The sequence below is a fragment of the Neoarius graeffei genome, chromosome 11 (genome assembly GCF_027579695.1).
Source record: "Neoarius graeffei isolate fNeoGra1 chromosome 11, fNeoGra1.pri, whole genome shotgun sequence".
Classification (NCBI taxonomy): domain Eukaryota; kingdom Metazoa; phylum Chordata; class Actinopteri; order Siluriformes; family Ariidae; genus Neoarius; species Neoarius graeffei.
In genome coordinates, this window is record NC_083579.1 from 38,090,619 (window position 1) to 38,117,683 (window position 27,065).

Genomic DNA, 27,065 nt, shown 5'->3' on the forward strand with positions numbered 1-27,065 from the left:
TTAGCCTAACCAAACTCCAAAGCCTGAAACTGACTTCATCAAACTTTTAAAGGCTGTCTGATATATACAACTTCATATATTCTAGCATTAAATAGACTGTTGAATGTTATGCAACCGTAATAAGTTGATTAAACACAAATCAAATCATACAGAATAGACCTAAAATGTTTTTCAAAAATGACCCTTGCGTGAGCGATATTAAGTGTACATTACAATGTAAACGTACACTCAGCGGCTCCAGTTAGGCATTCTCCAGAGATTGTTTACACGATGGTTTCCAAAAACAAACTTAAACACAATTGATTGTTTATTTAAACAACTTACCACTTATAAAATGATCGGAGCAGACTTTGCTGTGTTTGGAAGGCTGAAAATCCTTGCGGTTGATTCTCGCAAGCCATAGATTTCTCCTTTGTATGCTCAGTTTCTTTGTTTGCTCGCCTTCGTGCTCCCGTACAGTGGGAATTCCATAAAAGCTCCGCTTGACGTCATCACCTGACCTATTACGACAGCCGTGAATACAACAGGTGTGCACCATTGCTAGCTTTAAATAGTAATAATGTAACTATAAATGTAAATAATATATAAAAAAATGTAACTCGCGCGTTACAATGTGTGCTCAGTCACCCCTACGGTAAGCTTGCCCCACAAGATGGCCGCCACTAGGGAATCCCCGACTCTGTTACGTCATGTGCAAACTATGTAATGCGATGGATGTGGTAAGATGGCGGCCAGACAGCTTCATTCGTTTCTACAGCGGGCAAACTTCCGCCCTTCCTCTCTTTTGACCAATCAGAGCGCGGCATGGTTTAACTTTCACCCCAAGTCCATGTTCCACTCACAACACTACACACGTGATACACAGTACACGCACACACACACAGAAATATGGAGCAGAAGAAGATCCTGTGTGTAGGTTTGGTGTGTTTGGACATCATTAACGTGGTGGATACATTTCCGGAAGAGGACACGGACACCAGGTTTATACACTGAATAAAATAATCTAATAAAATATTTTAATTCTGTCCTTTATTATAACGGCGCATTAATAAGAAAAAAGAGTCAGGGTTAAAGTACAGCTCTTACTGCTGTGTGCATGTTAAAGGAGCGGTTCAGAAACACCCCACAGTTTTTACAGATAGATCAACCAGGACATTACTGTTATAGTGTAGCTGTTGCTCTGCAAGTCTAATGGAGCTAACAGGTAATATACACTAATGACTATCAGTTAGCGATGTGCACAATGCACCCTACAAACTTGAGGAATGTTAGAAAAACTTAGCAGTATGATACTGTTATAACTCATTATAACACTGTCAAAAGTGTTTATTAAAACCTTCTACTAATGCAGCTTTTGCAAACGTTTGGATCTGAAATAATGAAAGAAGGTCTGATCTCAGAAAAGCTTCAAGAAGTGTCCACCTTATATCTAATTCCATTAACTTACAGTACAGTGTGCAAAAGTCTTAGGCACCCTGTTTTTTATACAAACTTTGTTATCGATTTCTATTTTATGACTTGTACATTATTGAGTCAGTGCAAAAACATTTTAGAGTCCAAATGTTCGTTTTCCAGCACAAAATTAAATGTTACAGGGAAAAAAAAGTTTGTATCTGAGCAGCACATTACATAAGAGATCACTTTTCAGATTAAAAAAAAAAACATAATGAAGGCTGCTGGGTTTTGCTGCAAAATGAAGAAGCGAGTGTGACAGTCAAAGTGTCCAGAAGAACTGCGGCTGGTTCTGTAAGATGCTCAGTAAAACCTACAGCTCATTTCCTTATAGAACTGCACTCACTGTACCTGAGACGACTATATACACTATATTGCCAAAAGTATTTGCTCACCCATCCAAATTATTGGAATCAGGTGTTCCAATCACTTCCATGGCCACAGGTGTATAAAATCAAGCACCTAGGCATGCAGACTGTTTTTACGGTTTGGAGCTGGCCCCTTCCTCTTCCAACATGACTTGTGCACCAGTGCACAAAGCAAGGTCCATAAAGACATGGATGACAGAGTCTGGTGTGGATGAACTTGACTGGCCTGCACAGAGTCCTGACCTCAACCCGACAGAACACCTTTGGGACGAATTAGAGCGGAGACTGAGAGCCAGGCCTTCTCGTCCAACATCAGTGTGTGACCTCACAAATGCGCTTCTGGAAGAATGGTCAAAAATTCCCATAAACACACTCCTAAACCTTGTGGACAGCCTTCCCAGAAGAGTTGTAGCTGTTCTAGCTGCAAAGGGTGGACCGACGTCATATTCAACCCTATGGATTAGGAATGGGATGTCACTTAAGCTCATATGTGAGTCAAGGCAGGTGAGCGAATACTTTTGGCAATATAGTGTATATATTTTTTTTAAACAAAGGATTGTCTCACACCAAATATTGACTTTGTTTCATTTATTATGGCTTACTGCTGTTTATACTGTTTTTTAATGTTGAAACATTTCATTTCATTATTTTAAAGCCATTTTTGGTCTACAGCATTTCTTTACATGTTTCTAAGACTTTTGCACAGGACTGTATATCATGTAATGTGCTGATAATACAGTGGTGCTTGAAAGTTTGTGAACCCTTTAGAATTGTCTATATTTCTGCATAAATATGACCTAAAACACCATCAGATTTTCACACAAGTCCTAAAAGTAGATAAAGAGAACCCAGTTAAACAAATGAGACAAAAATATTATGCTTGGTCACTTATTTATTGAGGAAAATGATCCAATATTACATATCTGTGAGTGGCAAAAGTATGTGAACCTTTGCTTTCAGTATCTGGTGTGCCCTTGTGCAGCAATAACTGCAACTAAACATTTCCGGTAACTGTTGGTCAATCCTGCACACCGGCTTGGAGGAATTTTAGCCCATTCCTCCGTACAGAACAGCTTCAACTCTGGGATGTTGGTGGGTTTCCTCACAGGATCTGCTCGCTTCAGGTCCTTCTACAACATTTTGATTGGATTAAGGTCAGGACTTTGACTTGGCCATTCCAAAACATTAACATTATTCTTCTTTAACCATTCTTTGGTAGAATGACTTGTGTGCTTAGGGTCATTGTATTGCTGCATGACCCACCTTCTCTTGAGATTCAGTTCATGGACAGATGTCCTGACATTTTCCTTTAGAATTCGCTGGTATAATTCAGAATTGATTGTTCCATCAATGATGGCAAGCCGTCCTGGCCCAGATGCAGCAAAACAGGCCCAAATCAGGATACTACCACCACCATGTTTCACAGATGGGATAAAGTTCTTATGCTGGAATGCAGTGCTTTCCTTTCTCCAAACATAACACTTCTCATTTAAACCAAAATGTTCTATTTTGGTCTCATCCGTCCACAAAACATTTTTCCAATAGCCTTCTGGCTTGTCCATGTGATCTTTAGCAAACTGCAGACGAGCAGCAATGTCCTTTTTGGAGAGCAGTGGCTTTCTCCTTGCAACCCTGCCATGCACAGCACTGTTGTTCAGTGTTCTCCTGATGGTGGACTCATGAACATTAATATTAGCCAATGTGAGAGAGGCCTTCAGTTGCTTAGAAGTTACCCTGGGGTCCTTTGTGACCTCGCCGACTATTACACCCTTTGCTCTTGAAGTGATCTTTGTTGGTCAACCACTCCTGGGGAGGGTAACAATGGTCTTGGATTTCCTCCATCCATGCACAATCTGTCTGACTGTGGAATGGTGGAGTCCAAACTCTTTAGAGATGGTTTTGTAACCTTTTCCAGCCTGATGAGCATCAACAACGCTTTTTCTGAGGTCCTCAAAAATCTCCTTTGTTCGTGCCATGATACACTTCCACAAACATGTGTTGTGAAGCTCAGACTTTGATAGATCCCTGTTCTTTAAATACAATAGGGTGCCCACTCACACCTGATTGTCATCCCATTGATTGAAAACACCTGACTCTAATTTCACCTTCAAATTAACTGCTAATCCTAGAGGTTCACATACTTTTGCCACACACAGATATGTAATATTGGCGCTCAGGAGACACGCCTCCTTACAGTGTAATGATGTCACCGCTGATGTCAGAGAGTGAATTATACTGTCAAAAATAATTTCAAACTTCCTGCAATTTATGTTAAAAATGAGTGGATATGATTTTCTAATAAGAACTTTTATATAGATAGAAGTCAATTAAAAACTTTGTGTGTGTGTTGCAGATGTGTGTCCCAGAGGTGGCAGCGAGGTGGGAACGCCTCAAACTCCTGCACGATTCTGTCTCTGCTCAGTGCTCCCTGTGCCTTCATGGGTTCTCTGGCTCCTGGACCAATTGCAGAGTAAGTGCTCTTCCTCTTCATTAAAGCCCTGCATTCGGATCAGTAACCGTACCAAACTGTGGGCACAGGGCACCATATACATGGGTTTTTTAGTGTGTGTGTGTGTGTGTACACACACTTAAATACTTTGTTCCCTTTAGCTTCATCCTGAATGATTTTAAAATGTGCAACATTGATGTGTCTCTTGTTACTGAGCATGCTCAGTGCTCATGCCCTGCCTCCGTGGTCATCAGCAACCAGACCAGTGGCACACGCACCATCCTGCACATGAACAGGTGTGTGTGTGTGTGTGTGTGTGTGTGTGCGCGTACGCATGTGTATACTTTCTTGCTTGCTGTCCATGTCTGAAGAGAAACATCCACACTTCACACACATGGGGTTCTGTTCCTATCCTGCTGTTAGTGCACCCTCGTTCACTTCCTCTTCATTGAGTGCACTTATCCATCCTAAGTGCCGTTCTGTGAAATCCATTTGATGAATGTTAGATGAGGATGAACAGGGTTAAACGGTGATGTCAGTTTGTACTCAGGATCACTTGAGTGAACATTTGATTAGCTAGTTCCAGAGATAGGTGACTAGTAAGCTAGATAATTAAGAAAAAGAATATTAAGCTGGCTAATATGTGTAACAGCAATTGATCAAAAATAAAATAATAACTCAACACAGATTTTACGATATTCACTCAGTTTTGATTTGTACTTTAATGTAACAAAAATATTACAAGTAGTATTAGTGATATTAGCAAATACAGTTCATATTAGCAAATACAGTTCATATACTCTTCATATTTATAAATAAAAAAGATAAATGAAAAATCTTTAATGGGAATACAGAATGTTTGGGGGCTTTTTATTGCAGTTAGTGAATTAGTGAGCATGCTGGCTAGTTAGCAAGGTAGCCTGTTTGGGAAATAGTTAAAATGCTAGCTAGTGTAGCATGTTAGCAAGGTAGCGAGCGACCTCAGGGAGTAAATCTGAGAGGAAAAGCATTTCAGCTACAGCGTTTGATTGACTTCCCCTACACACTCAAGCAGCACAATGAGATCATGCTTCCTTCTGAGCGCTGAAGGGAAGTAAACAAGTTTGCTAAATTGAATATGGCAAAACAGGAACAGCCTGGTGAATAATCACACTGCAGTTCTCCATGTTAGCAATACGTGGCGCAGTGATGCACATGCAAACTTAATAAACCTGACCTTATGCTTTTGTTTATGTTGTTAGCTTCATCGTGGGTGATTTTAGCTGCCGCGGTGTGGATATTTCTGGTGTAGTGTGGCAACAGTGTGGCGAGACGCCGTGTGCATGTTGTATTGTTTGTCAAAAGTCAGATTCTCGCACTGTGGTTCTCTATGACACGTAAGATGATAATAACAGTTGTATTAGTAATAATCTGAAATAATCTCAACAATCACACGACCATCATACGTTAATATTTGATGATCAGTCCCCTGTAGGCATGCGCTAATCAGCATAACGATGTTCCAGAGAACAGTTATGTACTTGTTAGCTAACGTAACATGACCTGATCGGCTAGCATTGGTTAGCTAGCATTATTTAGCATTATTCAGTACTGTATATCAGTATTATGTGTTGTGATACTGCATCATGAAGGATTTGCTAAAAAAAAAATAAATAAATAAAATAAAACCCCCAAACCCCAGAACATTATTAAAAGCCTACAGTGGAACTGAATTAATTCACTCTAACAATATCAACAAATCAGTATACTAATATGCTAATTAATATGCTAATCAGCTACATTTGTTCCTAATTGAACTATTGTAGATGAAATAGTCATTATCTAATTTTAAATCTAATTATTTCCTCAGATATATTTTTAAATGTTTATTGTATATCAGACACAAAAGCACAAACACAGACAGGCTCTTAAAATTAAAAATAATTTAAAATGATTTTAATGAAAAACAGTACTTTAAATATTATTTTTATAGTACATAATACTATGTAATAAAACTCTGAAAATGACTTAATTGTTTTTTAATAATGCTGTGAATGATTGTAGGAAAAACACCTAAAACACTTCACACTATTTCAGGAAATACTCTTAAGAGTCCAAAACAATACTCAGTGTTTAACAGAGCTCTTATTAATGCCACTCATAAAATTATTTCTTAGTGTTTTTAATAATGCTTAATAATAATTAAAAACCTGTATATTAAAACGAGGGTTATGTATGTGGGTGCAATCAGTTAACTATTGAAATTAAGTGATCAATCTCGTTAAATCAGTCTCATTAAATTTTGAAGGTCAATAATTAAAATGAATCAATCCCATTGAATCGTTTAATTTGACTCGTTTGAATTGAATCATACCATAGAATCAGTCTCATTTGAAGTGAGTCATTCAATGAATCGTTCAATGAATCGTTTAGTGAATCATTTAGTGAATCGTTCAATGAATCGTTTAGTGAATCATTTAGTGAATCGTTCAATGAATCATTTAGTGAATCATTTGGTGAATCGTTCAATGAATCATTTAGTGAATCATACCATTACTCCTGGTGCTTAATAATAAATTACCAAACAGCTAAATTATGGTATATTTCCAAATTATTACAATCACTTACCACATTACATAACTTTTATATGCACCCTTTTTGAATTCTTTGAGAAGATTGGGGACTTCAGATATTGTTGTTCACACAAATAAACACAGTTTGTTTAATAAATGAATTTATTATACAAAGATAAAAAAATAAAAATAATAAATCAATATATACAAGTAGTGAGGTGTGTGTGTGTAGGACTTGACCATGTGTTTAGCCTCGTGTAGCTAACTACACGTGGTGGAGGCCTAGCTTGTTGGTAGCTAAACAAAAGAATGTTATCTAAACAGAACAAAGGATTAGCTCTGTGTTTAGCCTTGTGTTGCTAGTGTGAGTTTGCTAAAGGCCCTATGGCCTAGCTAAAGTGTGTTTGTTAAAGGCCCTATGGCCTAGCTAAAGCGTGGTTGTTAGGCCTGGTGAGGCCTACTGAGCACGTGTTGCTAAAGACAAAGGGAAGCTATCTAAAGTGTATCAGGCCTGGTCAGGCCTGTTGAGCACATGTTTTCTCAGTAACAAAAAGATTCCACACTCATAACATTACCAAACTCACTGAAACCTTGATAAGGTCAGAATGTATGATAAAGAAATTAGTGTTGGTCAGAATAAGAGAGAGAGAGAAGCATGCGCAGCCTATCTATTAAACACTTGAGAGAACATAGAACCAAAATAAAACACGCTGCGTGTCTAACAGTGTAACAGATAAACCTGGGTTTAAATTCACACTATTTCAAATAAAAAACAAATTCCTAAGACTATCCTAATTATGCCCAAATGCCAAAATCTTACTTAATCCTGCCTTTAGCAAGATATGAAGAACTATTCGCCGGTGTAGTTTCGGGCCTCGCCGTGGGAGCACGTGAGCCGCTCGTGATGGAGGCGCAGAAAACTTTCAGGTCCAGCGGAGCACTTGGGTGGTTCCCGTGGAAAGCAGAGGATTCTTGGTACGAACCTCAGCGTTCGTGAGGAAAAGTCTCTGATCAGAATAAGATGCACAGCGCTTTTGAGTTAAAAAGGATTCAATCGCTTCTTAACTTTTAACTGCCTGGGCTGCAGTCGTGACGTCACTTCTAATGCAAGTAAACCGGTTGTAACTCAGGTTGAGTTTAAAGATCGCGCGACTCTAGAGTTTATCTTTGCCAAGGGTAAGAAAGAAAATCGCGCTGAGTGATGGATCTTGCAAGAAAGAAGACGTCTTTCTGGGTGGAGAGCGCCTCTTTATACATCCAGATTCATCGGAAGCCAGGCGTGAGAGACAAAGATGGTGGAGCTTCCGCTTGGATTTATGCGTGCATGGCAGACTGACGTAGGTGATCCCGCCCACGCGTGACGTAGGTCACACGGAAGTTGCCTGGGAATTGTAGTCCTGACACAAGATGGCGGCATGATACCTACATGTATATAACCCCGGTTCTATGAGTTTCGGATGACCGCCAGAGGTGGTGCTTTCAGCACATGGATATCCATCACACGAACGTGCAGGTCGAGTAATAGTAACAACAAAGTCACGTGTGACCTGGGTGACGTCACCCCGTGACCCCGGCACAAAAGACCGGTGAACCCAGGAAGTGACCTCTTGGCAAATCTTCTCGTGTACACTCCGAGTGACTGCCAAGCTCTGGCGGTCATCCGAAACTCATAGAACCGCGGTTATATACATAACCCTCATTCTATTTCATTTCTCCTGACCGCCAGAGGCGGTGCTTTCAGCACATGGATGACTAATACCAGCCAGGTCATGAGGAGTGCCTACCCGTACTCAGTGCTGCTGCGACGGGCCTGGAATGACGGCCGTCGCCACAGGATTATGTGGGACGACATTAAGACGGTAAAACCTGGTGAAGGTGCAGCTGGACACCCAGGAGGCTGCGCTGCATATGTCTGAAAGGGGTACGCCCTTCAGTGATGCCCATGAGGCCGCCACGCCCCGTGCAGAGTGCACCCTGACCGCCGGAGGAATCGGGGAGCCACTGTGCCTGTAGGTATGTAATATGGCCTTGACTATCCACTTGGATAGCCCCTGTTTAGAGAGCGCCAGACCCCTCCTCGGCCCTGTGTGGCACAGAAACAGGGCGTCACTCCTACGGAGGCCCTCCGTACGGGACACGTACACCCTGAGGGCGCGAACTGGGCACAAAAGTTCCGACCTCTCACCATGGCCCGCCTCGAACGCCGCAAGGCTAAGGGGCTGGTTGACGAAGGTAGCAGAGAGGGTCTTCGGGAGGAAAGAGGGGTTAGGCCACAGAGTGACCCCACTGTTGCCGGAGTGCCACTGCAGGCACTCCCCACTGACTGACAGCGCGTGTAATTCCCCGACGTGCCTCGTCGATGTAATGGCCAGAAGAAAAGCAGTCTTCAGAGAGAGCCATGAAATGTCTGCCATGAGCAGGGGCTCAAACGGTGCGTCGCAGAGAGCCTGCAGCACCAAGTGAAGATCCCATGTGGGTACCCGGCTCCGTCAGGGGGGTCTCAACCGGAGAGCACCCTTCAAGAAACGTGCCACCAAGGGGTGGGACCCCACGGTCCTTCCCCCAACTCTGGCATGCTGAGCAGAGATGGCAGCTGCATAGACCTTGATGGTGGAAGGAGTAAGACCCTTGTCAAACAGAGACTGGAGGAAAAGTAGAATGGTTGGCAGGGGGCAGCATGTAGGCTCCTCCCTCTGAGTCAAGCACCAGTTGGAGAAAAGCCTCCATCTGTTGGCGTAGAGGGCATTGGTGGAGGGTGCTCGAGAGCTTGCAATGGTGTTGACCACTGCCGGCTCACAAAGACCTAGCAGGGGGTCCGGCCCTTCAGCGGCCACACCCAGAGCTGCAGACGGGCTGGATCCGGGTACCAGATCTGCCCTCCCAGCTGTGATAGCAGGTCCGTCCTCACTGGCAGGCACCAGGGGTCGCCGTTCAGAAGTTGCAGCAACTTGGGAAACCACACTCTGCTCGGCCACCGAGGGGCGACAAGCAGCAGCCCGTGGTGGTCCATTGCAACCCTGTGTAGGGTTGGCACGATCAGCGGCAGAGGGGGGAAGGCATACAGCAGTTGCCTCGGCCAAGCATGCGCCAGCGCGTCCTGGCCCAGGGAGCTGGGGCCGTGGAGGCTGAACCACAGAGGGCAGTGTGTCGACTCCTGGCAGGCAAAGAGGTCCACCTCTGCCCTGCCAAAACGTTCCCAGATGGCGAGAACCATCGCTGGGTTGAGTCTCCATTCCCCGGGATCGGGGTCCTGGCGGGACAGCAGATCCGCTGCCCTGTTGGCAGTGCCTGGCAGGTACATGGCACACAGGCTCAAGAGATGTCGATGGGCCCACCGCAGAAGTTGGCCGGCCACTTCCAAGCACTGGAGGGACTTGGTGCCTCCCTGGTGGTTGATGTAGTACACTACCGTAGCGTTGTCCGTCCGCACCAGAACGTGTCTGCCGGCCAGGCCTGGGAGGAAGTGCTGTAGGCCGAGGAACACAGCCCGTAGCTCCAGCACGTTGATGTGCTGCTGTCGCTGCCCTGGACTCCAGCAGCCCCTGACGGTCCGGCATTGCCAGACTGCACCCCAACCTCCCAGGGAAGCATCTGTGGTGATGACCTCCCTCCGGGAGGGGATAGCCGCCAGCGGAACACCCTGCAGAAGGTAAGCCCTCCTCCTCCATGGACGGAGGAGCCTGCAAAAAGTATCTGTCACCTTCACAAGCCTGTGCCCGTGCAGCGCCGGGTGGAGGTGGAGACCGTTGAGCCACCTCTGAAGCGGACGTAAGTCCAGGAGCCCCAGCGGGACCAGAGAGGAGGCTGCCGTAAGCATGCCTAGCAGGCGCTGAAAGGTCTTCAGGGCGAGTGACCTGCCCCGTCCGAAGCGGCCAAGCAGCAGGCGGATGTTGTGGATCCTGGTCTGGGAGGGGGTTGCCATCAACGATCTCGAATCCAGGTGCATGCCCAAGAAAATCATCTCCTGGCTGGGCACCAGCGAGCTCTTCTTGTAATTCACCCTGAGCCCCAGCTCTGCGACATGTGAGAGCACAGTCGTGATGTTGGTGTGGGCCTGAGCTGCTGACCGTGAACAGACGAGCCAGTCGTCCAGGTAAGGCAGGACACGCAAACCCCGTGCCTGAAGTGGTGCCAATGCCGCTGCCACACACCTGGTGAACACACGGGGTGCCAGCGATATCCCAAAGGGCAGAACATTGAACTCGAAAGCCTGGCCCTCGAAGGCAAACCGCAGGAACTGCCTGTGGTGTGGCGCAATGGGAACATGGAAGTAGGCGTCTTTCAGGTCGACGGTGGCAAACCAGTCGCCCGCCTGGATGTGGTGTAAGACATTCACTGTACGCAGCATGCGGAATCTCATGGTCTTCAAGTGGGAGTTGAGGGACCTCAGGTCGAGGATCGGGCGGATACCGCCGTCCTTCTTCGGAACCAGAAAATACCTGGAGTAGAACCCACCTTGCTGTCTCTGCCTGTCGACGGGAGAGATTGCTCCTTTCTCCAGGAGGGTGGCAATTTCCTGCCGGAGGACGAGGGACTTCCCCGGATGGCTCACGGTGGTGTGTTTGACCCCATGAAAACGCGGTGGTCGGCGGCAGAACTGGATGCGGTAACCCTCGGTGAGGGTCACCAGCACCCAGGGGTCTGGGGTCAACGCTCTCCAGCGTTGGAGCTGTTCGCTGGAAAAGCGGCCGACCGCCAGCGCGCTGATGTCAGCGCCGCCCAGACCGCCCCCGTCGGTCACCAGGGGGGCCACGAGGAGCGGACTGGGTGTAGGGGGCGGCGCCGCGGGTCCGGGAGGTGGTGGGGCGATGAAAGTCATCAACCCGTCTGGTCTCCTGGCGGGTGCGTGGCCGAGACGGAGTCGGTGTGGGCCCCCTGAAGGACTGGGCAGCATTGCCGTGGTGGTAGACCTGGCGGAGGCCAGCGAACTACTGTCGCGCCTGGACAACCTGGGCACTCCAGTCCAGGGCTTGTTGAGCGGCCTCGCCAAACAGCTCCCCGGGGACAACAGGGAGAGAGCGCAGCACACGCCGGTCGGGCTCGGCCAGAGGAGACTGCGCCAGCCATATCTACCGGCGGGCGAGGGTGAGATACATCAGCCGGCCCAGTTCCCGCGACGAGTAGGCAAAGGCCTGGAGAGCCGCGTCGCACAGCTCCCGTGATGCCGCGCTCGTCCCCTCCAGCGTCTGGGCGAGGGCCAGCAGCAGGTGGGACATGGAATTGTCGATACGACCCATTCGTGCCGCCGTGTCGTATCCCCGCACGATGAGGTCGTCGGTCACACAGCATTGAGTGCGGGGGCATCGGGCGTCAGGCTGCAGAGCCTCGTTGGGCGAAAGGATGAGGGCAGCCACGGAGGGCTCAATGTTGGGCATCTGCTGGAGGCCGTAGGTAGGGGCGTCCTGCATTGCTGCCAGGGCCCTGCAGTCACTAGGGAGGTGGGAAAGGCGTCTGGGGTCCGCCCAACACCTCTGTAACTCCTCAATGTATTGGGCCGAGGGCAGAACAGACAACGAGGAAGGCTGTGTGGAGCCTCTGAAAAAAGCACTCTGATGCTGGGCCACCGGGGGCGTGTCCAAACCCAGACGGGCCAATGCAGCCCTCAGCGTTGGCTGGATGGATGGATGAGCGTCCGCCTTCCGACGCTGCCACGGTGCCATGGCTGGTGGCCTGGGAACCGGCCGGAGAGGTGGAGTCGTGACCGTCAGACCCACCGCAGTCAAAGCTCTCCGACGCCTGGATCGACAGCTCATCTAGGCCGCGTGCATCCACGGCCGGTGACAGAAGCGGTGGTGATGGCGAACGGTCGGGCTGCCAGGCAGGGGTGGCTGCGGGAACACTGCTACCCTGTGGCGGAGGCTGGAGATTTGCCAGCAGGGCCTTCATCTCCTCCAGCTCGGCGGACATCACCACCTTCCGAGCCAAATCGCCCGAGCGCTTCTTTTTCGCCTTGGAAGCGGAGACGTGTGGGGGAGCCCCACGGCGCTTGCTGGGCCCCGCTGCTGCAACCGGCACCATGTCCTGTCCCCCCCGAGGCCGGGGGGATGTCAGGGTCCATGACACCTGGCTGGCAGAAGGGAACTTAAAAAATAGGGCGAGAACACCCCAATAGTTAGTAAGTAACACGAAATAAACAATCAGGCGGCAACGAAAAACGACCGGGCGAACACACCCGTGGTCGGAAAAAAATGGTGCGAGGGCCTAAGCGGGAGCACCCGGACCTCGCGAACCGCGAGCCTACTGCCGCGGGTTTAAAAGACAGCCGCAACTAAACAGTCACTCACTAGCGTGAGAAGGTCATCATACACCGCTAAAACACACAAGACAGCCAGCCCGTGAACAGGCCGGAGGCAAGGCTACACAAAACAAGGCGGTCGATAATACTAACAAAAATAGGCGCCGTGCGCCACAGAACTGATAACAAAACAGTGGCGAGAAACACCGCTTTAATTCAAATGAAATGAAAACCACTTACCTGAATGAAAACAAGCCGGCCTCCAGCGGCGAGGACACCGCCTCGGAGGGCTAGTCAGCTAACTCCACTGAGCGAGAGCACTCAGCTAACGGAGTAACAAAATACGAATACAACGACAAGAGAAAAAGGAATTGATGGACTTAACGCAGTTTCTTGGAGGATGCGTAAGCACAGCCCCAACCCCACGGGTAACGAAACTAACACGGCGCTTTGTCCAAATTTCCAAACTCCAATCCAACTCGCAACCTGCAAAACGCGAGAAGATGCAAGAGGTCACTTCCTGGGTTCACCGGTCTTTTGTGCCGGGGTCACGGGGTGACGTCACCCAGGTCACACGTGACTTTGTTGTTACTATTACTCGACCTGCATGTTCGTGTGATGGATATCCATGTGCTGAAAGCACCGCCTCTGGCGGTCAGGAGAAACAAAATAGAACATCTGTCTTATGATTGGAGCAGATGTTTTAGCCCCCTCCAGTTAGATTTAAAGCTCTGTGTGTGTGTGTGTGTGTGTGTGTGTGTGTGTGTGTGTGAGAGAGAGAGAGAGAAAGAGATGGATGAGTTTCCTGATTTCTTGTCTCTGTTGAATCAGAAACCTGCCTGATGTTTCTGCAGATGATTTCTCAAAGGTGGATCTCAGTCAGTTTAAGTGGATTCACTTTGAGGTGAAAAATGATCCTTTTATATTTTTTACTGACAGTGAAACATACATGTTTAATATATATATATATACACACACACACACACATATATATATATATATATATATATATATATATATATATATATATATATATATACACAGGGCCAGGGCCGTTGACAGCTTTGGCTGGGCCCGGGACAAAATAATCTGAGTGCCACCCCCCACCCACACACACACACACATACGCGCGCACGCACATCGCCACACAGCAACCACCCACACCCAACCCCTCTTTTCACAGTCTCCATTCACTCCAACCCTTAAATTTATTTCAACATTTCAACATATTTTACAGTTTGAACATTTCCTTAGTCTGCAACTATTCAGGTGCGAAATGCAATGCGCCGGACTTTTGCTGTGGCAAAGTCGTCAATAAGGTCATTGAAGTCCAGCTTCTTTGCAAGTTCGTGCTCTATAGAGAGCATAGCCAGCCCATTGAGCCTCTCCTGTGACATGTTTGAGCGCAGGTAGTTGATAAACCAAAATGATTGTTTACGGGATGGAACTGGGCCTCAATGAGAACGGAGTTATGGCTTTCCCGAAATCTGAACATAGAAGCATCACCACTAGTCACACACGGACTGGCCATTGGGAGTAGCGGGAGTGGTGGGCCGGTGGTTCAGTGTGGGCCGGCGGAGAAAAAAAAAAAAAAAACAGTTGCGCGCTGGCCTTTAATATGATAAGCAATGTTAACAGTATCTTAAAGAAACTGTTAACATTGCTTATCATATTAAAGGCCAGCGCGCAACTGTAATAAGCAATGTTAACAGTTTCTTAAAGAAACTGTTAACATTGCTTATCATATTAAAGGCCAGCGCGCAACTGTTTTTTTTTTTTTTTTTCTCCGCCAGCCCACCGGGAAAACTCCCGCTACTCCCGATGGCCAGTCCGTGTGTGCCACTAGTGATGTGTACAGTGAGTTTTTCAGTGTATTTTTTTGTCTTGTTTTTCATAAACGTCCTTTCCGTACTCGATTTAGAATGTTACAAAAAAAATTGACACCCTCCCAACCACGTAACATTAGCCTATCTGACCTGGGGGCTGACACGTTTATTACGGATAAACCAAAAGGATTACAACGTTCCCTGGATATAGAACTGGACCGAGAAGATTTCAAAATCTTAACGTGTAAGCAACAACAATAAAACAGAGGTTGTTTTATTCATTTAGGGCTTATTAGGCTACTTTCATTAATTGCGCTTTTCATACAGGCCTATCATTTTTCACTTGAGCAAGGGAATTGTTTGAAGAGTATCCAGTCTAAGCGAAAGTTTAATGTTTTGCAACAGACTAACCTCAAAACACCCCATTTATAGCCCATTCGTTACATTAAACTCTATCTAGCTGGCAATTTCACATGCCGTCGTATCTACACGGGATGATTTCCAACAAAATAAGGTTTAATTAACAAGAGGCAGCGTTCCACGGGCTTTCAGCTAACCGGAGTCCAGCTCAGCGCAGCTCAGCAAGCGTGCCTAAAACATTTGGATATGATTGCGGGCCAATGTGCTATTCTTTGCTTCATTGAGATATATGCAACACAGTGTTATTAAACCGATATGTTTATGAAATAATTCAATGCCCTGTGCATTTCAGTGTTCACTCAGTGTACCCTGCTATCCCCTACTTTATAATTATGAATGGCGCGTCGCGCGTGCTGGGGTTACATTACGGGGCTGGAAAAAAGTTATCTGTGTCTTACCTGGCTCAGCTGCCCCACTGCCTTCACCACCTGCTGCATCATCTGAATTTTTTCTAAAATATCTATGCAGTGAGCCCCTGAGGCTCTTGGCTTCTTCATCTCTTTTTCTCTTTTCTTTTCTTTGCTCCTGACTTGTGCATGTTAGCAAACGGGCTCGCACGCTTATTGTCGAAGCGTTATGATGGAATAGTGCCGTGTTATTTGGCGCCTTAATCAAAGACCAAACCATTTCTGCATTAGGGGTGGTAGGTGGGTTCTTGAATCTATTTTCGAAGACAATAAAGGCAAAAGAACCAGAAATCATTCATTGAATGCAAATATAGCACATTTTTCTCCCCCAAATCAACACATTTTGAAATGAAACAGAATGATTAATGGCATCTTCATGAGGGACCAGTTCTGGGCCCCCCCTCATGCCTGGGCCCGGGACAAAATACCCGGTTGTCCCCCCCTGTCGACGGCCCTGTATACATACATACACACACACACACACACACACACACATATATAATATTTTATATATATATATATATATATATATATATATATATACACACACACACACACACATATATATATTTGTGTGTGTGTGTATATATATACATACATACATATATATATACACACACACACACATATATGTATGTATGTCTCATCTCGTCTTCTTCCGCTTTATCCAGGACCGGGTCGCAGAGGCAGCAGTCTAAGCATGGAAGCCCAAACTTCCCTTTCCCCAGACACCTCGGCCAGCTCCTCGGGAAGAACACCGAGGCGTTCCCAGGCCAGCCGAGAGACATAGTCCCTCCAGCATGTCCTGGGTCTTCCCCGGGGCCTCCTCCCGGGGGGACATGCCTGGAACACGTCCCCAGGGAGGCGTCCAGGAAGCATCCGAAAAAGATGCCCGAGCCACCTCAGCTGATTCCTCTCGATGTGGAGGAGCAGCGGCTCTACTCCAAGCTCCTCCCGCGTGACTGTGCTTCTCACCCTAAGGGAGCGCCCAGCCACCCTGCGAAGAAAACTCATTTCGGCCGCTTGTATCCGCGATCTTGTTCTTTCGGTCATTACCCAAAGCTCATGACCATAGGTGAGAGTCAGAACGTAGATCGACCGGTAAATTGAAAGCTTCGCCTTTTGGCTCAGCTCCTTCTTCACCACGACCAGAGGTGGAAAAACTGGATTGACAAAGTAAAAGTCCTGCTTAGGTTTTCCTTCTGCCTGTGCTCTCAACACAGGTGATTTCACCAATTAGCTCATCAATCTGGCTTAGGGGTTGTGGTAATTAGGATCAGCTTGTTCATTGAATTGGTTGGAGCAAAAATGTGGCAGGGTTTTTACTTTCTGCACCCGGGTTTTTCCACCTCTGACCACGACGGACCGGTAAAGCGACCGCATCACTGCGGAGGCTGCACCAATCCGCCTGTCGATCTCACGCTCCATCCTTCCCTCACTCGTGAACAAGATCCCGAGATACTTAAACTCCTCCACTTGAGGCAGGACTTCTCCACCAACCTGAAGAGGGCAAGCCACCCTTTTCCGGTTGAGAACCATGGCCTCAGACTTGGAGGTGCTGATTCTCATCCCAGCCGCTTCACACTCAACTGCAAACCGCCCCAGTGCATGCTGGAGGTCCTGGTTTGAAGAAGCCAACAGGACAACATCATCTGTAAAAAGCAGAGATGAAATCCTTTGGTTCCCAAACAGGATTCCTTCCGGCCCCTGGCTGCGCCTAGAAATTCTGTCCATGAAAATTATGAACAGAACCGGTGACAAAGGGCAGCCCTGCCGGAGTCCAACATGCACTGGGAACAGGTCTGACTTACTGCCGGCAATGCGAACCAGACTCTTGCTCCGTTCGTACAGGGACCGGACAGCCCTTAGCAAAGGGCCCCGAACCCCAAACTCCCGAAGCACCCCCCACAGAATACCACGGGGGATACGGTCGAATGCCTTCTCCAGATCCACAAAGCACATGTGGACTGGTTGGGCAAACTCCCATGAACCCTCGAGCACCCTATGAAGGGTATAGAGCTGGTCCAGTGTTCCGCGACCAGGACGAAAACCGCATTGTTCCTCCTGGATCCGAGGTTCGACTATCGGTCGAATTCTCCTCTCCAGTACCCTGGAGTAAACCTTCCCTGGGAGGCTGAGAAGTGTGATTCCCCTATAATTGGAGCACACTCTCCGGTCCCCTTTCTTAAAAAGAGGGACCACCACCCCAGTCTGCCACTCCATAGGCACTGTCCCCGATCGCCACGCGATGTTGCAGAGGCGTGTCAACCAAGACAGCCCCACAACATCCAGAGACTTGAGATACTCAGGGCGGATCTCATCCACCCCTGGTGCCTTGCCACCGAGGAGCTTGCAAACCACCTCAGTGACTTCGGCTTGGGTAATGGACGAGTCCACCTCTGAGTCATCAGCCTCAGTCTCCTCAATGGAAGACATGACGGTGGGATTGAGGAGATCCTCAAAGTATTCCTTCCACCGCCCGACAATGTCCCCAGTCGAGGTCAACAGCTCCCCCCCCGCACTGTAAACAGTGTTGGAAGAGTACTGCTTCCCCCTCCTGAGGCGCCGGACGGTTTGCCAGAATTTCTTCGAGGCGACCGATAGTCCTTCTCCATGGCCTCCCTGAACTCCTCCCAGTTCCGAGTTTTTGCCTCCGCAACTGCCCGAGCTGCAGCACGCCTGGCCTGCTGATACCCATCAGCTGCCTCAGGAGTCCTGGAGGTCAACATGGCCCGATAGGACTCCTTTTTCAGCTTGACGGCATCCCTTACTTCTGGTGTCCACCACTGGGTTCGGGGATTGCCGCCACGACAGGCACTGGAGACCTTGCAGCCACAGCTCCGAACAGCCACGTCCACAATGGAGGTAGAGAACATGGTCCACTCAGACTCAATGTCCCCCATCTCCCCCGGAAGCTGGGAAAAGCTCTCCCGGAGGTGGGAGTTAAAGACCTCCCCAACAGAGTGCTCGGCCAGACGTTCCCAGCAGACCCTCACCATACATTTGGGCCTGCCAGGTCTGTCCAGCTTCCTCCTCCGCCAGCGGATCCAACTCACCACTAGGTGGTGATCAGTTGACAGCTCAGCCCCTCTCTTCACCCGAGTGTCCAAGACATAGGGCCGGAGATCAGATGAAATGACAACAAAGTCTATCATCGACCTCCGACCTAAGGTGTCCTGGTGCCACGTGCACTTATGGACACCCCTATGCTCGAACATGGTGTTTGTTATGGACAAACTGTGACTAGCACAGAAGTCCAATTACAAAACACCACTCGGGTTCAGATCGGGGAGGCCGTTCCTCCCAACCACGCCCCTCCAGGTGTCACTGTCGTCGCCCACGTGAGCATTGAAGTCCCCCAGTAGCACAATGGAGTCCCCAGTCTGAGCACCCCTCAGTACCTCTCCCAGGGACTCCAAGAAGGCCGGATACTCTACACTGCTATTCGGCCCGTAGGCACAAACAACGGCAAGAGCCCTCTCCCCAATCCGAAGGCGCAGAGACGAGACACTCTCGTTCACTGGGGTAAACTCCAACACATGGCGGCTGAGCTGGGGAGCTATAAGCAAGCCCACACCAGCCTGCCGCCACTCACCATGGGCGACTCCAGAGAAGTGGAGAGTCCAGCCCCTCTCAAGGAGCTGGGTTCCAGTGCCCAAGCTGTGTGTGGAGGTGAGCCCGACTATCTCTAGCCGGTACCTCTCAACCTCCCGCACAAGCTCAGGCTCTTTCCCCCCCAGCGAAGTGACATTCCATGTCCCAACAGCTAGCCGCTGTGTCCGGGGATCAGGTCGTCGAGGCCCCTGCCTTCGACTGCCACCCAATCCACACTGCACCAATCCCCTACTGCTACCTCTGTGGGTGGTGAACCCACAGGAGGTCGGGCCCACGTCACCTCTTCGGGCTGAGCCCGGCCGGGCCCCATGGGCAAAGGCCCGGCCACCAAGCGCTCGCATGCGAGCCCCGACCCCAGGGTGCAGGGTGGGGCCCCGGCTGTGCCATACCGGGCGACGTCTCGGTCCTAGGTTGCTGCTCCATTTGGGGTTTTGGTGAACTGCTCTTGGTCTGGCCTGTCACCTAGAACCTGTCTGCCTTGGGAAACCCTGACAGGGGCATAATGCCCCTGACAACATAGCTCCTAGGATCATTCAAGCACACAAACCCCTCCACCACAATAAGGTGGCAGTTCTAGGAGGGGTATATATACACACATACATACATGTATGTATGTATGTATGTGTGTGTGTGTGTTCAGGGTCGTAACGCTGATGAACAGGTGAAGATGATCGAGCAGGTGAAAAGCTACAACGCCACACATGAGGAGAAGAACAGGATCACTATCTCTGTGGAGATTGAGAAAACCCGTCCCTCATTCTATCAGCTTTTCTCCAATGGAGACGTTGTACAGTCCAACTTTACTACTATCAGACTTTTCTCCAGCCCAACTTTACTCCAGTCTGACTTTATTCCAGTCTGACATTACAACCATCCAACTTTACTCCAGTCTGACATTACTAGCGTCCAACTTTATTCCAGTCTGACATTACTACCGTCCAACATTACTCCAGTCTGACTTTATTCCAGTCTGACATTATAACCGTCCAACTTTACTCCAGTCTGACTTTACTATCGTCCAACTTTACTCCAGTCTGACTTTACTACCGTCAAACTTTATTCCAGTCTGACTTTATTCCAGTATAACTTTACAACCGTCAAACTTTATTCCAGTCTGACTTTATTCCAGTATAACTTTACTCCAGTCTGACTTTATTCCAGTCTGACTTTACTACCGTCCAACTTTACTCCAGTTTGACTTTATTCCAGTCTGACATTACAACCGTCCAACTTTACTCCAGTCTGAATTTATTCCAGTCTGACTTTACTACTATCCAACTTTACTCCAGTCTGACTTTACTACCATCCAACTTTACTCCAGTCTGACTTTATTCCAGTCTGACTTTATTCCAGTCTGACTTTACTCCAGTCTGACTTTACTCCAGTCTGACTTTACTCCAGTCTGACTTTATTCCAGTGTGACTTTATTCCAGTCTGACTTTACTACCGTCCGACTTCACTCCAGTCTGACTTTACTCCCGTCCAACTTTATTCCAGTATGACTTTACAACTGTCCAACTTTACTCCAGTCTGACTTTACTACCGTCCAACTTTACTCCAGTCTGACTTTACTACCGTCCGACTTTACTCCAGTCTGACTTTATTCCAGTCTGACTTTACTTCCGTCCGACTTTGCTCCGGTCTGACTTTGCTCCGGTCTGACTTTACTACCATTCAACTTTACTTCAGTCTGACTTTATTCCAATCTGACTTTACTCCGGTCTGACTTTACTCCGGTCTGACTTTACTCCAGTGTGACTTTACTACTATCCAACTTTACTCCGATCTGACTTTACTCCGGTCTGACTATATTCCAGTCTGACTTTACTACCGTCCAACTTTACTCCAGTCTGACTTCAGTCCAGTCTGACTTTACTACCATCCAACTTTACTCCAGTCTGACTTTACTCCAGCCTGACTTTACTAATATCCAACTTTCCTCCAGTCTGACTTTACTACCGTCCAACTTTACTCCAGTCTGACTTCACTCCAGTCTGACTTCACTACCATCCACCTTTACTCCAGTCTGACTTTACTCTGGTCTGACTTTATTCCGGTGTGACTTTAGTACCGTCCAACTTTAATTCAGTCCAACTTTATTCCAATCTGACTTTACTCTGGTCTGACTTTACTACCATCCAACTTTACTCCAGTGTGACTTTACTACCATCCAACTTTACTCCAGCATGACTTTACAAGCGTCCAACTTTATTCCACTCTGACTTTATTCCAGTCTGACTTTACTCCAGCCTGACTTTACTAATATCCAACTTTCCTCCAGTCTAACTTTACTACCGTCCAACTTTACTCCAGTCTGACTTCACTCCAGTCTGACTTCACTGCCATCCAACTTTACTCCAGTATGACTTTACTCCAGTCTGACTTTATTCCAGTGTGACTTTACTACCGTCCAACTTTACTTCAGTCTGACTTTACTACCATCCAACTTTACTCCAGTCTGACTTTATTCCAGTCTGACTTTACTCCAGTCTGACTTTACTCCAGCCTGACTTTATTCCAGTCTGACTTTACTCCGGTCTGACTTTACTCCAGTCTGACTTTATTCCGGTCTGACTTTACTACTGTCCAACTTTACTTCAGTCTGACTTTACTCCAGTCTGACTTTACTACCATCCGACTTTACTCCAGTGTGACTTTATTCCAGTCTGACTTTACTACTATCAAACTTTACTCCAGTCTGACTTTACTACCATCCAACTTTTCTCCAGTCTGACTTTACTACCATTAACTTTACTCCGGTCTGACTTTATTCCAGTCTGACTTTACTCCAGTCTGACTTTACTCCAGCCTGACTTTATTCCAGTCTGACTTTACTCCGGTCTGACTTTACTCCGGTCTGACTTTACTCTGGTCTGACTTTATTCCGGTCTGACTTTACTACTGTCCAACTTTACTTCAGTCTGACTTTACTCCAGTTTGACTTTACTACCATCCGACTTTACTCCAGTGTGACTTTATTCCAGTCTGACTTTACTACCATCCAACTTTTCTCCAGTCTGACTTTACTACCATTAACTTTACTCCAGTCTGACTTTATTACCGTCCAACTTTACTCCAGTCTGACTTCACTCCAGTCTGACTTTACTACCATCCAACTTTTCTCCAGTATGACTTTACAACCGTCCAACTTTACTCCAGTCTGACTTTATTCCAGTGTGGCTGTATTCCAGTCTGACTTTACTACCGTCTCGACTTTACTCCAGTCTGACTTTTTTCCAGTCTGACTTTACTACCGTCCAACTTTACTCCAGTCTGACTTTACTCTGGTCTGACTTTACAACCATCCAGCTTTACTCCAGTCTGACTTTACTCTACTCTGACTTTATTCCAGTCTGACTTTACTACAATCCAACTTTTCTCCAGTCTGACTTTTACTACCATTAACTTTACTCCAGTTTGACTTTACTACCATCCAACTTTTCTCCAGTCTGAGTTTACTACCATTAACTTTACTCCAGTTTGACTTTACTACCGTCCAACTTTACTCCAGTCTGACTTCACTCCAGTCTGACTTTACTACCATCCAACTTTACTCCAGTATGACTTTGCAACCATCCAACTTTATTCCAGTCTGACTTTATTACTGTTCAACTTTACTACCGTCTGACTTTACTCCAGTCCGACTTTACTCCAGTCTGACTTTGCTACAGTTCGATTTTACTGCATTATGTGCAATGTCTTAAAATATAAACATGTATATTCCTGTGTGTCATGTAGGTGTTTGTGAGTAAAGATGTGGCACTGCATTTTGGGTTTCAGTCGGCATCCAGCGCAGTGAAGGGGTTTTACAGCCGTGTTAAAGATGGGTAAGAAATAAACAACTAAATCATCTTTAATGCTGAAATGCAGTGAATATTCTGTTCACACCCTTAACACAATTAACAAGATTTATGTGAACCGTATTTGTCATTGTTCCTCTTTTTTGTACACATTTTATAGTTTTGTTCCTTTAACGATATTCTTGGCTTTAAAAGATCAGTGAAAAGGGGTTCTTTAGCTGGAACAGTTTGAAATCTGGAGGGAAAATATAATCAGGTTTATATTTTATTTACAGCCTGTAATAAAATGTTACTTTCTGTATATTAATGAAGACAGACTTCACCTGGAGTTCAAATAATAATGGAATTAGATTTCTTTGTAAAGCAGACTACAGTAAATTAGAGCAGTGTTTTTCAACCACTGTGCCGCAGCACACTAGTGTGCTGTGAGAGATCATCAGGTGTGCCGCGGAAAATTGTTCAATTTCACATAATTCGTTCAAAAAATATTTATTTTATAAATAATCTCATTGTTGAGCGTCTGTACCTGCAATGTAGTGGCTGGCTATTAGAGCATTGTACAGGTGAGAAATTTGCAGTGGTATATTTTATTCTCCACTAGAGGTCAGTAGTGAGCTTTCCGTCTCCGTCCCAGTTGTGCAATAAAGTCATCTCATCTCATCTCATTATCTGTAGCCGTTTTATCCTGTCCTACAGGGTCGCAGGCAAGCTGGAGCCTATCCCAGCTGACTACGGGCGAAAGGCGGGGTACACCCTGGACAAGTTGCCTGGTCATCGCAGGGCTGATAAATAAACTACATTATAAACTTAAATGCTAAGTCACAATGTTAAGCAGGGGCGGATCCAGGAAAATTGGGAGGGGGTTACAAAACAAAAAGGTGTATAAGTAAACCAAAGTTACTGGGTTACTGGAACAGCATCGCTAATATCTCACCGGGCAAACTTGACCCACGTTGTTCTCCTTGTGTATCCAAACTCACTCAGGTTTGCGCTGCTTCTAATCTGGCTTTCTTGGCACGTCTTTCATTTATCTTGTTGCTTCTTGATACTGCGAGATGAGTTTTCGTCTTGATCTTATCGTGTCCTAATTTGAGTGTCAGTGCCTAATCTGGATTTGTTTTATAGACTGTTTGCACTTACGCCACGAATCTCCCATGATGCTCTCAGATTTTGTGTCTGCCACCTTTGTGGTATAGCATCCATGGCGACCGAGGAGAGTACATTAGCAAACTTTAATTTTTCACAAATATGTGACAAATTGAGTAATAGTGACAAGGTCAGATACAGGGAAAAGATAAAAGAATGTTCAAGGGTGGATCCGTACAGCAACATTGTAGAGTATGAAGACGATGTACAGATGTGGCCGAGTGTGAATTACACAGACATCGTGAATTACCTGGTGTTAACTATTAGCTTCGTCACTGGGAAGCAGATGAAAGCATACTAAAGTTTAGTGCAAGTTTACTGTAAGGATCTAGTAAGTTCCTGATGTGATCAAATGTTGATGATGATGGATTGAGTCATCGATACGATGAATCTCCGTCCCTGGCCACTTAGTGTCTATGCCTGCGATGGCTGATCAGCCCGATGCGCGAAGCGCAAACTCGCTGACAGTCAACGCAGACAAACTGTGAATCTTGTGAAGCTTGCGGGGCAGTAATAGCAACATGGCGACGACGACACTGTTCATTCAGCCTGGCAGTCCTTGCTTCCTCAAACAGCTGGCATCCCTTGTTGCAGGTCCTGCGCCACTGAGTCCGATCTTTGGCAGGCTTCTCAAATGACCCAGGGTCAATCCCGTAGCCTTTCAGAGAAGCTTTAAGGACATCTTTGTAGCGCTTATGCTGTCTGCCCTGCAATCTTTTTCCAGTTGACAACTCGCCGAACACGAAGGCTTTTGGAATCCTTTCAGTTACCCATGCGCACTACATGCCCGGCCCAGCGTAGCCGTACGCGTGTAACAAGCAATTCTACACTTGGGATTTTACAGCGATCTAAAACTGTAGTGTTAGGAACTTTGTCCTTCCAGGTCAAGTTGCAGATCTTGCGAAGGCAGCGTTGATGGAACTGCTCCAGTGCTTTGACGTGACGACGGTATTGGGTCCATGTTTCGCAGCCATAGAGGAGAGTGCTCAGTACCACAGTCCTGTACACCTGGACTTTTGTGCTTAGCCGTATGCCATGGTCAGACCAGAGGCGGTGTTGCAGCCGGCCATAGGAAGAACCAGCCTTACTGATGCGTGCTGTGATTTCGTCATCGAGTTTAGCATTCTGTGCAAGAATACCTCCAAGATAGCAGAATTTCTTGACCGATTTCAATGCTTCTCCACACACAGTGATGGACTGAGAGCATGGTGGTGATCCAGGCCTCGGCTGGCGTAGTACCTCTGTCTTTTTGATGCTGATGGTAAGGCCATATCTGCAGCAAGCTCTTGAAAAGTTGTCAACAATGAGCTGAGCATCATCAAAGGAATGGGGATAAGAGCGCAATCATCCGCATACAGTAGATCCTGGAGTAGCATAGATGACGTTTTGGTCTGGGCCTGAAGATGCCTTAAGTTGAAAATGCTGCCATTTTACTTGGGCTTTGTGCTATGCATTTGTAACTGCAATATAAATTGGAGTAGCGCTTACATGTATATCACATACAGTATGTTGCATCTTTATATATATTTTGTCTATGGTTCACATAAACGGTAGAAATATAAACTTACCCTTTACGAAATGATCTGCACATACTCATACATATTTATAGCTGGTCTCTTTTATGTCCGATTTGTTCAGATTTGCAAGCCACTGCCTCTGTCGTCTATGGGTTAGAGCTTCCATTTGGGGTCTTTCTGGCATTTTGACAAGTGGGTAAACTAAACAATCTGACTCCAGCCTTAACAGAATTGTTCGAGCAGCTGATAACTGTGCAAATTTGTGGCATTTTGTATGAAGGTACTTATTGCTATGCATGTGTTATTCCACAAAGATGGTGGACACCGCTAAATCAGAGAGGGTCATGGGACGTGACGTCATGTGCAAACAGTCTATACAAAGCATCGTGAGAATACAGGTAATTAGGTCAGGTAAGCGTCACTGCTTACCACAGGTGGTCAGATCCTGAACCATTGGTCTGTTGGTTGAGCATGGTTATAGCCCACGGAGCTGGCTACCGGTAAAATAAACAAGCACCCCATGACCGATGCCAAGTGGTGCACATATATTTCTGAACGATGCACATGCATCGGTTGCATCTGTCTGGATCCATCTCTGTAGTGAAGTCGCTTCATCTCACACCTGAAAAAAAAAATTGAAAAATCCAACCTTTAATTGAAATAAATTTATTCAGAGAAAAACAAATCCCTCATTAAGAAATAATTATTTTCAACAAAACCACATCCCCGTATTATTGGCACCCCTGTATTTAAGACTTTGTACACCCTCCCTTTGCCAGTAAACCAGCACTGAGTCTCTCCAATAACATTTTCTAAGGTTGGAGATACAGAGCAGGGCATCTGAGATCATTCCTCTTTACACACTCTCTCCAGATCATCCAGGATCCTCGGCCCTCTCTCGTGCTCGCTCCTCTTCAGCTCAGCCCACAGGTTTTCAATGGGGTTCAGGTCAGGGGACTGAGATGGCCATGGCAGAAGCTGGATTCTGTGGTCAGTGAACCATTTTTGTGTTGATTTGGACATGTGCTTCAGATCATTGTCCTGCTGGAAGATCCAGTGATGACCCAGTTTTAGTTTCCTGGCAGAGGCAGCCAGATTTTGATTGAAAATGTCCTGCTATTTCATGGAATTCAAGGGCCTTTGGAGGAAAAACAGTCCCAAAACATCCACCATATTTTACAGTTGGGGCAGGGTTTCTTTTCCATTTTGATGTTTGTCTAACTGAATTTAGCTGCTGCGTCACCTTATATATATATATATATATTTTTTTTAAACATA

General features: G+C 46.7%; 1 protein-coding gene across 1 annotated transcript; it reads left to right on the forward strand.

The window, feature by feature from the left end:
* Window positions 1-875: 875 nt before the first annotated feature.
* On the forward strand, window positions 876-26,969 carry LOC132893829 (ketohexokinase-like). Its single transcript, XM_060932974.1, has 8 exons — window positions 876-980; window positions 4,174-4,290; window positions 4,431-4,565; window positions 5,511-5,645; window positions 13,888-13,960; window positions 19,965-20,111; window positions 23,063-23,151; window positions 26,661-26,969. The coding sequence occupies exons 1-8, from the start codon at window positions 889-891 to the stop codon at window positions 26,746-26,748; spliced, it is 876 nt and encodes a 291-aa protein (XP_060788957.1). The 5' UTR covers window positions 876-888; the 3' UTR covers window positions 26,749-26,969.
* Window positions 26,970-27,065: the final 96 nt, after the last annotated feature.

Bases quoted from the DNA above. Each gene is read 5' to 3' on its own strand.
- LOC132893829 (XM_060932974.1), top strand. From the start codon at position 889: ATGGAGCAGAAGAAGATCCTGTGTGTAGGTTTGGTGTGTTTGGACATC. The intron at 13,961-19,964 runs GTGAAAAATGAT...GTGTGTGTTCAG, and splicing joins TTAAGTGGATTCACTTTGAG to GGTCGTAACGCTGATGAACA. The intron at 23,152-26,660 runs GTAAGAAATAAA...CACTCTCTCCAG, and splicing joins TACAGCCGTGTTAAAGATGG to ATCATCCAGGATCCTCGGCC.